The 14,702-nt window shown below is 37.0% G+C and overlaps 1 protein-coding gene across 11 annotated transcripts in view; it reads right to left on the bottom strand.

Moving 5' to 3' along the window:
* ITSN1 (intersectin 1) overlaps positions 1 to 14,702 on the bottom strand; it is a 144,614-nt gene that overhangs the window by 33,838 nt on the left and 96,074 nt on the right. For all 11 annotated transcript variants that reach the window (XM_072845885.1, XM_072845844.1, XM_072845911.1 and 8 more), the window contains 5 exons: positions 13,059 to 13,218; positions 11,980 to 12,185; positions 11,202 to 11,284; positions 8,823 to 8,989; positions 1,934 to 1,979 (listed from right to left, as the gene is read on the bottom strand). In XM_072845885.1, coding sequence (XP_072701986.1) covers positions 1,934 to 1,979; positions 8,823 to 8,989; positions 11,202 to 11,284; positions 11,980 to 12,185; positions 13,059 to 13,218 — 662 coding nt within the window. The remainder of the gene's footprint in view (positions 1 to 1,933; positions 1,980 to 8,822; positions 8,990 to 11,201; positions 11,285 to 11,979; positions 12,186 to 13,058; positions 13,219 to 14,702) is intronic.

The following is a 14,702-nucleotide window of genomic DNA, read 5'->3' as shown; positions in this document are numbered from 1 at the left end:
AAAAGGTGATTTACAAGGCTCCAAGTATCAGATATCCTCTTTCACCAACGAGCAGCACAAAGAATTTTTACTGTGGACTGTGTGTTAAATAAGTTACGATATGAATTACAAGTTTAACATTCAGCTCTTGCATGTCACAGAGAAGAAGAAAGTTAGAGAAAACAACTCAGCAAAAAAGTTAAAAAAAAAATGAAATAGCTTTCCTTCCAGGAAGGACTTTTAAATTTTGATTTAAGTATTGAATTACTGAGATGAGATCCAATTCAATTATAGTCCAGGCCAAAAAATGTGGCCTCTACTAAAACAGGTACATTTAGAAAAAGAAATAAATGCCTTCTCACAGATATAATTGTCCTCATATTGCTGCTTAAATTCACAAAGAGAGTGGTTTCTTTTCCCTTGCCTTTCAACACACACTGTTACCAACTCCCACCCACTCGTCCTGCTGCTTCTAGAATAAACAGGAATATTTCACCTCGTTCATTAGCATTTCACTTACATTGGCTGAGCACTTGCAGCTCTTTTATAGCAAAAACATCCATGAATCTCCTTGCTGCAAAACAGGCAGGACTGTTCCCAAACTGTTCTTAAACTCCAAAGATTCTGAACACACCTTTTGTCAACATCCCTCCAGTCTCTACTTCACTGAAAGTTAGAATCCAGGAGACCAGCAACTATAAGGCTGGTACTCTAGGCTGAACTCTTGCAATCCACCATTCTCCCACGTGTGGAAAAAGCAGGCAGACCTATCAGCATCTTCTCACTATTCCTACCAGGTATTACTTCTAGAGGTTTTCCAGATCTCTGTTCTTGTCTGCCTCTCTCGAGCTTTGTATCTATTAACACAACTATTTTTAATCATGCAAATGTAAGTTAGAAAAGGCAGGAGTAGTTTACTTTCAGGCCCTTCTTTCCATAGATGGATCAGTAAGATTTGACAAGAGCAGCCCATTGCTCATATGTCACAGTAAGCCAAATGAAGTTGGCGCTGCTGCAATCTACCCTCCCCACCTCCTCTTACACACTAACACAGTGAACCAGTTCAGGGAGACAGAGCGAAACCTCCTCCCCACAAAACAAAGTATGGATATGCATGTGTGTGTGTATGGAAATAAGGCAAGATTTGGTATACCACATCTTTGAACCACCTCACTGTGCAACTGAACAAACCTCAGAGAAAGTGAAAGAACAGAAGCACGGAGCACCCCCTATTTACTTTGGTTCAGCTCAATGCAAAGTCATTTCTTTGGTACAAAAGCAAATAAATATACTGAGGGAAAAAAACAGATGTCTTCTGGAAAGTTTGCAAATGCCTGCCAGTGGCAGAGAATGCACTTTTCTAATGATCTTTAGAAATACAATGGCTGTTTGGAAGGATAGCCCCCACCACCTCAAGAGCCAGGGGACCTCTTTCTAGCCAAAAAGCAACCTGTAACATGATCTTCTGCAATACAACCAGGCTTGACAGGCAATAAGCTACACAGCATGAATACAAAGTATGTGCTCTTGAAAATGAGAAGCAGGCACAAGAGCTTACAAAGTCCATGTATACCATACTGTGTAGCATTCTAGGCAAAATGCTGTAAAACCACAGAGTAAGAATGTATACCTCCATTTTCAGAGGCAATGGCAAATTTGGGCTTTTTGTAGGTTTCCACTGTTCTGTTCAGCAATCTATCATGAAGTTTACATTCATTTTTCAGCAAGCAGATTTTTATTCTCTAGCTACATGATACTTAGTGATTGATACATGCTAGACAGAATGATTGACAGATTATGCATTATTTTATTATAGACAACCGTTTTCATCAGTGCAAACTACTACAAAGTGACCAAGAGCAGATATAATTTATTTTCACAGAAAAGATTTTGTTGCCATTGAACTTAAGGACTTAAGAACAGATATAAGGTGCTGTCACAATATATGACTCACCAGGTTTCTTCCCTAAGCTTCCCGTTTTTCCAGCTGCTCCAGGAGCCTTGAAATAGAAAGTAAGATGTAAGTTTAGCACTCATATTTATTTCTCCAGTATATGAAAATGATTTTCTGTGCTTCACTTTAACACACTAAACAAGGACGTAAGTAAAAAAACTTTCACAGGAAGATTCTATTCTTACAGAAACCCTTAATATTTTAGATGGCAATTAATACATAGGAATAAATAACAAGCAGTGTATGGAAGTGGATGACTAACTATATAAATGTGTAGACTTCTTTCCTGAACTTTTCTTCCTTTCATGGACTGCAAATACCAATGTAATTCCAAATTACATAGCATTTGAAGTATAAATCTGTGTATCTACAGAATGTGAATTCTGTCAAGTTAAAACAACATTCTGTCGAGTTGGGTTGCAAATATGCCTAAAAAGCTAACTGGACATAATTATTTCAATACTGTCCATACTATGGTTCTAAAATTTCACATATGGCACATTAGCATAGTCAGTGTAGTTACTGCATCTTTAAGATGAGTCATCTGAACTTTGTAGGTGGCGTGTGCTGCAGTAGTAAAAGACCCACCACCATTTTTATAGCCAACTGAGAGCACAGCACACCAAATAGCAAGGTGCCATCTATCTGTAGGTATTTCCTCTGAACCTAGATGGGGTGAGATGAGGGATGAACATCATCATCATCCAGGCCAAGAGATGTGCAAGAAAAGCCTTTGAACAGCCACAAGAAATCCACCAAGCAGTGAAATTAGTTCAGTTCTGTTATGTATAGGAAAACAGTGATACTAAGATGAAATTTAACATGAAAAGCTTTCATAATTTACAAACTCAAAGTTCTCTTCCTGAAAAAAAAATAAATTATTTTTCTTTGAGGCCACTGGTTATTTGGGAAGAGTTATCTTCATTTATTTATTTTAATGCGCTCACAGGTCTACTGATATACATGCAATTAAGAGTATTCAAAACAGTGTGTGGTCTCAACTCTGCCCCTTGCACACCCCCCTTCCTCAGTCATCTTCCAACCCTTTCAGTCACCACCCTGTCTAGGAAAGCTTCCCCCTGCCCACTAAATAATTACTTCAGTTTCTTCCCAGTACATTGCCAGTCTTATCTTCTACAATAAAAAGGCTTGATATAGATAACAGCAACATAACAAATCTAAACTGTAGTTTGGTCAGAAATGTTGAATAACCATAACTATCCTCTTGCCTTCAAGCAAGGCTCACAACACTTCCGTCTCCCCTCAACTTCTCCTTTAGGATCCTCCTTACAAACTTGGGAGTCTACATCAAATGACCTGAAGGTTTTCACAGAATCCCAATTTCTCTATGGAAAAGAACAGTTTAATCTTCAATATTCTCCGTATTAACTTGATGCTTTGAAAACTTGGGGATTCTGGCAGAAACTAATATAAGGAGTAACTAAAAAACTAGTTAAATGACCGAGAGAACAGGACCATTTAAAAAACGCATATTGGTTTTGAATGCCTCTACAAAACAGATTATTAGATAGATCTTCAATCTGTCTTGAAGATTACATAGCTGCTGTAAGACATTTTGAATATCTTTCAGAAAAGCTACTAAAGAAGCCTGATCTTTCAGACTGAACTATAGCACCTCACAACACTGTATTAGTCAAGCCAACCCCATCTAACAACAGCAGAAAGCCCAGCAGAGTTGGCATTGCCTACCTCACAAGCTGTAACTGGTACTGGAAGGTAAGAGTGGGGATTAGAAGATTTATTTATTTATTTATTTTAATTTGGCACCAAAGCACCATACATACATCTAGTATACCATGCTTCTCCTTGACATTTTGCAACTTAAATTTTGGGAAGGACTGTGGAAGGTGGATGCTTTAAGTTAAATGATACTTGGATACCGCTGTTTCAGTGCTACTTTCTTCTTATTGTAAAAGATTGATTATAGTTACTTTCTACAAGGCCAGCAAATCTTCCTTTCTTCCCTATGTTCCTTTCTTTTCAGTTCTCCACCTTTTTCTACAACCACTGTGACCTATATTAACAAAAAACATGAAACAGGAAAGCATCATAGAGAGATCAGATACAAAGACTAAGTTTAGGTCTGGGGACAAGGAGAAGATGGTCCAGACAAAATGACTGAGAGTCCATCGACAGTCCCAAGTAGGGAAGATTAAAAGGTGTGGAACCAAAGGTGACAACTGGCACTGATATGGTAATAATAGGAATTAATTCTACTTTGGAAAGTGTTTCCAGCAGAGAAACACCCTCCCCCCTCCTCAATAACGAACAAGTGTTTGGACCTTCAGAGAGCACACTCCTTGAAAATTTCACTTAGTCAACATCCATGTTGCCAGATTAGGAGCATATGGACAGATGAAACAGGCTGTGACACTGTATCTTTACAGTTGACTGGTAAACATATAGAGATTATTTTAAGAGAGACGCTTCAAAATCACCTTGACCAGGCTAAGTCTGAATTCTGTTTGAGGATTCTCTGAATCCCTGGTAAAAAAAGCAGAAGAAATACATAGAGAAGTCCTGCAGTACTTAATAAATAACTAAATTAATAAATAATCCACTTAAGATGTACCCAGCTTCTGGCCCACTCAGTAGATGGAGAAGTATTTTCTATTCTTCCTGTTGAAAGAAACACAGTGGAGAGGACTTACCCCATTCTATTTCCCTTTTGTACACCTGAGACACTAACTGCCTTTGAGGATATTTTGTGACAAGTGATAAAGTCTCTTGAAACAGTACAGTAGAACTTGTTTTGCTAATTTAATAAAACACAGCAGCAGACTTGCCAATTGTGTTGTACAGTAAGAGCCTTAGAATTCAGATTAAATAAATTCAGATCAATATTATTTTCAGAACATGCACGCAAAGTTTTGTAACTAGAGGCATCTAAATTTTTGTGTTTCCATGTCCACTGTATGAGCTCCGTACCTTATGCAGAGGTAATTATCACCAGTCTCAGAGAAAGGCAGGGTAGAATAAAAACCTGTTACAGATCTGTATCCATCTACCTCAATGTAATGGAAACTCTGAGAATGGACCATGAACGAGTGTCATTTATCTGAAGAACAAAGACTTTCACTCTGTCAATAAGCTGAAACTTTAAGGAACAGGAAATAGTTTAATTTAGCAGCTGGAGGTGAATGGGTAGCCTGGGACTAGGTACAGAAGAACAGATTCAAAAAAATTTCTTCTGATGTATAAATCATTGATATTTTGAGGCTTACAACCATTTCTACAAACTCTATGCTTGCTATTGAAAGATCAGCACTGCCTTACTTTTTCTTCAGGCCTAAGTCAATAGTGCAGAACACATTAAATTAATTTACTCTTTTAGTAACATTTTCCACAATCAGCCAGCTGTCCAAGCACAGCGGCACATCTGAAAGCTAACAGACAGCCGCTATTGAGAAATCCTTTGTAAAAACTGGCTCTGTGAACAAGCTGAATAGCAAAACACTGTACGTGTAATGGCAATTATCCACTTGGAACAAGAAATATGTCCTGTGGAGCATATGAATCACTTTATGAAAATAAACATCCCGGATATCAAGATCTCTGTGAGCTCTGTGCTTTTTCCTCCCTCTCTCATCAAGATTTTATCTGAAGATGTGATTTTCACCAGCAAAAAGGGCAGTTGGAGCACTTTTTAATGAACTGCACTTAGCTGTTTCAGCCCCAGACAAGTTGAGATCAGAGAAACATCAAATTGACCTCTCTAATAAAAATAGTTTTTAGTATTAAATGTCTATTTCTGACTTCTCTACAAAGAAGATTTGCCAATATGTGTTCCTGTCTCTCACCAGACAGGACGAGCATCCAGTCCTTAAAGGCACACAAAAGGCAGCTCTGCACATCTGAATATAAATTCCCAGGTTTTGAGACTAAACTCTGTTGAGAATATCTTAAGGGAAAACAAAAATAGTTCCTTCACAAAAATTCGAGGAAACTTAACATTTACTAACAAGAATGTAGCTGAGGTTAAGTAACTAATTAGTAACTATTACTATCTACCTATGAAACAGGCCTCACAGGGTTTTAGGAGGCTGACAGTGCAAGTTCCCGCTCATCAACTACAATACGAACTTAGAGGTAATATAAAGAGACTTAGGGCACAGTTTCATGATCACAAGATATTCCACAGGTTAGGCAATTATCTGTACACTTGTTCCTATACCTCCGTGGGGCAAGCCACCATCTTTTTCATGCATGTGAAGAATTACTGGCAGGGCTGAACTATAATCCACATCCTGGACTGCAAAAAGGAGTGCTTTTCTTAACCAGGTAAATTCCCTGATACAGACCCACAAGCACCTCCGCTGCCACAACTGAAGGGATGTTGCACTGCTCAGAGGAGAATCAAGCTGCTAGACTTGGGGACAGAGTTCAGAATTTCTTGTCTGGACTCTCACTGAGCTCTGTTGTCAGGGTAAACCTATACCCTGCCTAACACCACAACTTACTACTGTCCAAAATTTACTCTAATTGTCAAAAAGGCAAGCTAGCCTGCTGTGATGGGCTCCATAGGGCTACAGCTACAACGCTTCTGCTAATTGAACCATTAAGTACTCCTCTTCTAGTCTGGGACCTGATCTAACTTTATGTGCTGCTCCATAGTCACTAGATTTGATGCAACTGAAAGGTAGGAATGAGCAGAGGCATATCCAAAACCATATACTAAACATAAGGTATGATGTTTTGCTTCTGAAATGAAGTATTTAACACAAAAGCCAGCTAAGAATGCAGTTCAAAACCAACTTAAGCTAATCTAAGCAGATGCTGAGCCAATCTCACCTCCTTCACTACTCTCCTCCGGTACTAATTCTCATACTGACATTTTTCTAACCCTTGCTGAGATGAATCAGAGTACCATCTTAGAAGTATGTATTACTTCTGCTAGACTAGCTTTCTGCTCTGCTTAGTGTCCTGAACTGGCTTATTAACAAGTCAGATGAAAGACAGTGGCAGCAAAAGTGTGGCGGGTAGGACTGTACCTGTCCACACTTAGAATAGGTTACATATGATCATTTTGCATCAGAAATAGCATGGCCAGCAGGACTAGGGATGCGATCGTCCCCCTGTACTTGGCACTGGTGAGGCTGCACCTCAAATATTGTGTTCAGTTTTGGGCCCCTCACTACAAGAAAGACATGGAGGTGCTGGAGTGTGTCCAGAGAAGGGCAATGAAGCTGGTGAAGGGTCTAGAGCACAAGCCTTGTGAGGAGCGGCTGAGGGAACTGGGGTTGTTTAGCCTGGAGAAAAGGAGGCTGAGGGGAGACCTTATCGCTCTCTACAACTACCTGAAAAGGAGGTTGTAGTAAGGGGGGCGTTGGTCTCTTCTCCCAAGTAACAAGCGATAGGACGAGAGGAAATGGGCTCAAGTTGCGCCAGGGGAGGTTTAGATTAGATATGAGGAAAAATTTCTTCACCAAAAGGGTTGTCAAGCATTGGAACAGGCTGCCCAGGGAAGTGGTGGAGTCACCATCCCTGGTGGTACTTAAAAGACGTGTAGATGTGGTGCTTAGGGACATGGTGTAGTGGTGGACTTGGCAGTGCTAGGTTTGCAGTTGGACTCAATGATCTTAAAGGTCTTTTCCAACCTAAACGATTCTATGATGCTATTCTATGAAACTACAGTCTTAATGTGCACAGAAAAGTGTACCTCACAACACAAGGGAACAACTAATCAAAACTGGGACAGGACTTTTCCAGTGTAAGACTGATTAGTTCTCAAACCAGTAGTGCTAGGGATTGAAGAAAATTGTTACATGATGCAAAATATAGGTGAGAAAAGGTTCTAAAATGTTTCTGAAAGCAATATCACAATACTATTTCTCCCAAGGACTGCAATACTAAATATCATTAACCACAATTTTTTTTAAATCCTGTCTCAGAGGATGTTACTGAAATTTCTCTACTATCTAGACATTCATTATATAAAGGCTTTCTACAGCTACATATTTCACTGCAGGTTTTATTCTTCGGCTTTTACACCAACAGAAATAATTTTAAGGAGTGACTTTGCTCAATCTCTATATTGCAGACACAGTCATTCATTGAGTTGCGTCACATACGCACAAAATTCAAGACTTGTGGAAAAAGCCTTACCACCTAGATTTCTAAAAATCCAGTAATTTTTACTTATTTATTTACTTTTAAAACCCCTATTATTCTTAGAGACAAACAAAAACTCCTTCTCATCAAGAGATTAGTATTGTATTCAACTATGACTCTAAGGCTAATTCCTACTAGTAGATGAATTATCCTCTCAAACAGATGAGGAATATAAATGAGAAAACATCTTTCTTTAGAATGCCTAGAAAGAAAGAAAAAAAATTTAATACAGACGTGTATTATTGGATTTTTCCAGGATAAAAATTAGATGAAACAGAACCTCTATTATTGAATCAAGAACTTTCAAATAAATGTAGTGGTTAGCTAAGTTTTGTTGTGAAATTTGTTCCCCTTGATTGCAAGAAAACAACAATGGGGGGGTGGGGGGGGAATATAATAGACTGAGATATTACTCTTTATATCTTTTTCAAAAATAATGGCAGTAAGATACAACTCAGTCATTAAAACTTACCTGGGGAACAAAGCAGTCATAGCTATTCTGATTTGTCTGTACAAAACTGCCAAGTGAACTATTAACATATGCAAGGTTCATTTTAATATATGATCCACAAAGTTATTTATGACATTTTGTTGTAAAATGCAGCTATTATTGTTTTCCCTTTCCAATCTCACATTCAGTAAAACTGTGAAGTATTTTTCCTTCCCTTATGATCCACTGACTTGCAACTATCACTACAACACCAAATAAAACATACCTCCCTCAGCTAAATTTTATAATATTTCAATATGTCTCTACCTCAGAATCTTTGAGTCTCACATAATTAGATGGGAAAACTCCTGATTTATCACCCAGTGTTCCTGTCCACCAGTCGCCATCTTTCTTTGTCACAAGAATCATATCACCTTGTTGAAAAGTCAGGTCTCCTTGTTCAGAACTCTCATAAGTATACATAGCAATATACTCTGTAAGAGGGAAATAAATACAGAACATGGGAAAACACTTGATAAGCTGCTCAATTATCATTTGCAAAACCTAACTAATATAATGTAGTCTATCCACGGCTAGACAAAAGACAAATTTATTAATTACTATTCATAGAAACCTCAATATTTAATGCATAAAATGGTATCTATCAGAACTAAATACAATCTACCAAAAGGCTGCTTCTGGCGGATTTTTTTTTTTTTAATAATTTGCTAGTATAATTAAAATGTACATAAATTATTAATTTATATCAGAAACTACTCTGAAAACATGTTTCCCAATTGTTTCTGTTTTGTGCTGATGCTTTTCAGTCTTGGGGATAGAAAGTCTCAGTATTCAAATATCTGTAGATACAGTCTTCATTTTACATATGCTGTTTGGCTCTCGTATACAATGAATTCTTTCATTACTTGAAGCTTTGCATGAAGGGCGCCCATTTCATTGCATGGCGCCCATCTCATTGCATCTTAGGCAACAGATGGCTGGGAAATGTTAAGACAAAGCCTGAATGTGTTCTGTTTTGTTAAGACACAGTCAACTACTTAGTATTCAAGTGCAAAAACACTAAAGTAGACTGATGTTGAGAAACGGAATGCATAATTCAATCACAGAACTACATGAAAATTTTTTACATAAATGATTACAAAGAAGAATTTCAGACAATTCAGTAACATTTTCTATACAATTTGATACTTTCTTATTTAACTGAGCATTATCACACCTAATATGGGCACAAAACAGATTTTTGAAGATTATATCATCTACTTCTAGGACCAGCTCTGGACCTAAGAGCAGTTCACAATATTTCAGGAAGACTTTCATGCATAGGTAACAAAAACGTTCAAGTATTCCAGTGCAGCTAGCAATTGTTCTATTTGCTTGAACACTAAATCTGACCAAGAAGCTTAGCTCGGGGAAGTTCGGCAAGAATTCAAACCACAATTACTATCCTTAATGAAAGCTAAGACATGGTTTGTCTAACAACTGCAGCTGAAGAACACGCACATCTCTTTGTATGCACGTACACACAAACACACACATTAAATATCATAATGTACGCTATACCCATGGATTTTTTTCTTAAATCCTTTAAATGTAATAGAAGATGCTAAATCCATACTTTATTATTTCTTAAAAATACAGCTTTTTTCAAATATTTTATTAAAAAGTTGTGTTCCTTTAATACAAACATATAACCTGAGATATCCCATACTTTACAAAAAAGACTTAGCATTTCTACAATTGCTTTTCCTCAAATATATAGCGAGCAAGACCAGTTGTATTTTGAAATAACTGATTATCTCACTTTCCTTGTTACATGGATCTTTACCATTCCCTCCTTTTAATTTCTGTAGTGCTCATGCCAGTGGCGAATTACATACATCAGTAACCAAAGAGACTCTTTCACTTCAAATTGTATGTAGAATTGTAGTTAAAAAACTTAAGGTGTGCTGTAGAGATTATATACATATGTTCACTTGTAACCTATATTTAGATTCATTTATTTACTCTGACTGTGATTTAAATTAACCCAGCTGACTCTGCAGTGAAGTGGATTAAGAATGCCCACACAGTCTGTTAACACAGCTCATCTGGAGACATTAACCTCCAGCTGAAGGGTGGTAACAGCCAGGAATGCAAGTCTTTTAAAACCCTTCAGAGGCCTGACAATTATCTGTCTGTGCCCCAGGCTCCATCTTTAAAAATGAGGGGTAGCCTTGACCATAAAGATCACAACATTCTATAACTGATTGTAATTTCTTTAATCAAGACCTTTAATGAAACACTGGAAATGAGCTTTGGGTGAGATTGAGACATTTATTAATAATTCCTGACATCATGAAGTACATGTACTTAAGCACACATTAGATGTGCTTCTTTGGCCCTCTGCAAAAACCCATTCCAGATTGGGAATTGTTACCAAAACATTTATACAAGAGACAGTACAAACTACAAATGATATTTTAATGGCATGTGAAATTATTTCTTCTATATACACAACATATATAAATTCTTACTATAATAATTTTAAATCATTCTAGAGGCAAATTGATTTGCACTTCAATTTTAACAGGCTGGATTTTAAAACACTAAGATCTGATTCTAAGCTTGCTTCTGGTAATAAGCAGACTTATTCTATTTAATTACATAGTAAAATACTATTAATGTCATTCAGTATGAAATGCTTACCTTCACCTGACATAGTTGCTTTTGTTGCTGGTGATGCTACTCTTTTCAGACTAGCAGGACTTTCTGATGAACCAGAATCCATGCTTTAGAAGAAAATAACAGTTATTTAAGAAATTAAATATCTTCAGAAAAATTACTATTATATTTAACAACTAAAAAATGCATATGCATCCTTAAGCAATTCCCTACATTTTAAAAGAAGAGACAGTAAATGTGCAAATTAAAGCTTTTAAGTACGATGGCCAGTCATGGTTACATTTAGGTAACTGCCTTAAATACACAAGCTTCTCCACCTCCTCTACTCCCTCAGAAAAAAAAAACAACAACCAAAACTAAAATAATTCTCATTTGCATTACTAATGTTAATGTTGCCTTCACATTACACAGAACCAGATTTTGATTGTTTCATCCTCCAAGAGTAATGATAAGTGATTAAGTTTTGAGGTATACATTTTTATTTTGGAGAAAGGTACATAGCTGTAATTCATAAAATCCAGTACACTAATTTTTTAGTTGCAAGTCACACAAAATTAAGACCATTCATTAAGCTTTAGATCTTTTGTTGGTGATGCACAACCCAAGGAGAACTGAGGTCAGTTTTCTTATTCCTCACATGGATTTCCAGGGTTGGAAGTCAAAACCCCCCAGAAGAGAGTCATATAAAAAAAAGCATTTTTACAGAGTAGATTCTAAACTTTAAAATTCAAGTGTGCAACTCTTCATATTTATTTAACTATTAAAGTATAGAAGTAAAGTATGGTAAAAGCAAATAAAATACCTCGTTGACTTCCTAATGGGGCCTGAAATAAGCTTCACATATGATTTAGGAAACCACCCCTTTTGTCCTTGAACCTCTCCAAACCACCACATATCTTGCTGCTCCAAAACTGTGATGATATCGTTTTTGTTGAAATTAAGGTGGTTGTCTTTTTTTGCTCTCCAAGGATACAAAGCCTGTGCTTGAAGCCCCTCCACTTTTTCGCCCTAATGCAGTTTTCAAAAAAGGCAGAGAGAAGTCAGTCATGCACCACCTTTCCCAAAGAAAGCTGCTTAAGGAATTATATTCTTATGCTACTTATATAGCAACAAACTACACAGACTGTCCCTCAACTGTATAAAGCAAAGTCAGTCAATTAAACTTACAAAGTAACACCAGAAACGTTTACAGTCCTCCTACATTTCTATCTGTTAACACATAATCAATACAATGCAAGATTATCAGAGGTTTTGCTTAACAAGCTAAATAAAGATTTATTTATAAAAAATAAAACAATTAAGATATACATATAATAAACCTTCATGAAGCTATTTTGGCAGGACTTAAGTAAACTTTATGGAAAATGATGCTTTGCTGCAAGTTATTCATTGTACATTCCAACTTTTTTTTTGCTCTAAGATACTAAGATATTTAGCATTTTTCAGAACGCATTAGCTTATAAGAACAACATGTTGTTCAGTTGAGGAAAAGGAAATGCCTTAACAGATGGATGGAATTCATCTGATGTGAAGCTTTGCTGTTGCTATACCACTTAACTACATAATCCACTTCGGAGTGAAGGTTATTGTCATGTGATTCAGGAAAGCCCCAAGGAAGTGACTCAACTGGCATCCTGCCAAAACATTAAGACTGGACCACCAAAATCTACAAAACCCAGCACAGAATAGCAGAACAGAAACCACTTCATATTAAATTCTGCCACTGATTTTGCAAATGCATGTACACTACCTGTTCATCATTCCAAACTGAAATAGCTTACCTATCTTAGGGGACTGTTTTAATGCATGGTCAAGGTTCATACTTTGCTTTGCAAACATTTCTGCTGGGTCAGAACAGTTTTAGTGAATATAGGTGCTCACCTGACCCAAGACAGGAGAGGGAGATGATCCTGTAACAGTGGCAGGAGTGAAGGCTGATCGCTGCCGCAGCTGCCCTGCACTGGGAACAGTCAAAGACGGCTGAGCTGCCCAGGCATCCCAGTTATCAGTCTCTGGTTTCTCACTAGTGTTTGTTGGCCATCTGAAAAAAAGAGAATTACATAATTCCTACCCTTTTCAACTGAATAAAAACACTTATGCAGGAAGACTGTACAGAAAAAGAATCTCTACCTTCTAGGTTAATTTCTTTTAATTGAATATTCCATGAGCATCATAACTCTCAGGTGGAAGTAGTGCAATCAAACATAGGCTAACAATAAATTTACCTTAAAAAGGCAATCTCTAAATACAGTTGCTTGTCCTTGCTACTTAAGGCCAGCTGTTCCTGTAATTTAGTTTAATTTCTTAGTTGTGCCCCTATACAACAGAAGTTCAAGTAGTGCAGTCTATATTATACACAGTGGAAACAGGTAACTTAAAAAAATCATCATTCTCTTCAAAACTGGTTTGAAATCTTCACAGCTGCATGTCACTGAACTCTCACATCCCTATCCCTTATACATCATTTTGCTGCTTCTCATTCAAATCCTTACCTTTTTTCTTTTGCTTAAAATTATTTCCTACTGACTTCTTTCAACTCTTTCGAGTTTTATGCAACCTCTTATCCTTTTTATATTATCTTTTGTCCTTTAAAATGCCTACTAAATCTCATAATCCATATCTCTGCCTCCAAATATTCACTTAAATGAACAAAATCCCCTGAACTCTAAGACTGTAAACAAAGCACCTATCTTTAACCTAAGTTTCCTTTGCCTGTTGCTTGTGCTGTTAGTTGGAGTAATCAATTGTTGTCCACCTAGATTGTAATAGTGTCCAAAGGCCACAACCATCCCTAACCCCTATATCATGCCAAGGACAGTATTATTAGTATAAATGTTCTGGGACTCACTTTGTATTGAAACTGAGTATTAATTTTTATGAAAACCATGAAAGCATGCATTATCCACCTAGGGTACTTTGTCAAAAGGATGATTTATTCAAAACAATAAAATCCAGTATGTGCCAGACATCTCCAGGAAGCTCAAGACTTAGTCTTACCCTTCCCCCTCAGAAAAATGACTGTAGTAAAAGAGAAAAAGTTTAAATAACTGGAAAAGCTACTGTGACCTATCTGATGAAAATTTTGAAATAGAACATATTACGTACTGTAATATTGCACTAAGATATTTAGATTTTAATTTATAAATATGTATTAGATGATCAAAAGATAAGACAATTACTTGCCCAACCCCATTTACATCGGGTTGATAATACTGCACAGAGCATTAATTTAACAAGACATCTAGGGAAGGGCACATGTTCTACTTGCATCAGTCTTATTAATGTTGTGATAAGGAATTAATAAATCATCTTTTCATGTTAACTCTGTCATTATCATATTTTGTATAATCCAACTTGGAGACCTTCAATGAGGATTGGTGTCAACTAATTTAAGAGAAGGAAGGTGAACACCTTGGAATTTTCACCATGTCACTATCCTCACTTAGGAATGTCTCCTATTTGTGATGTGTCCTTCTGCATTGCTCAGGCAGATATGATGGCAGCATGGTTTAAGTTCCACAAGGC

Source organism: Ciconia boyciana, chromosome 1 (genome assembly GCF_034638445.1).
Source record: "Ciconia boyciana chromosome 1, ASM3463844v1, whole genome shotgun sequence".
Taxonomy (NCBI): domain Eukaryota; kingdom Metazoa; phylum Chordata; class Aves; order Ciconiiformes; family Ciconiidae; genus Ciconia; species Ciconia boyciana.
Note: the sequence above shows the minus strand (reverse complement) of the source record. Positions and strands in the feature narration are given on the sequence as shown.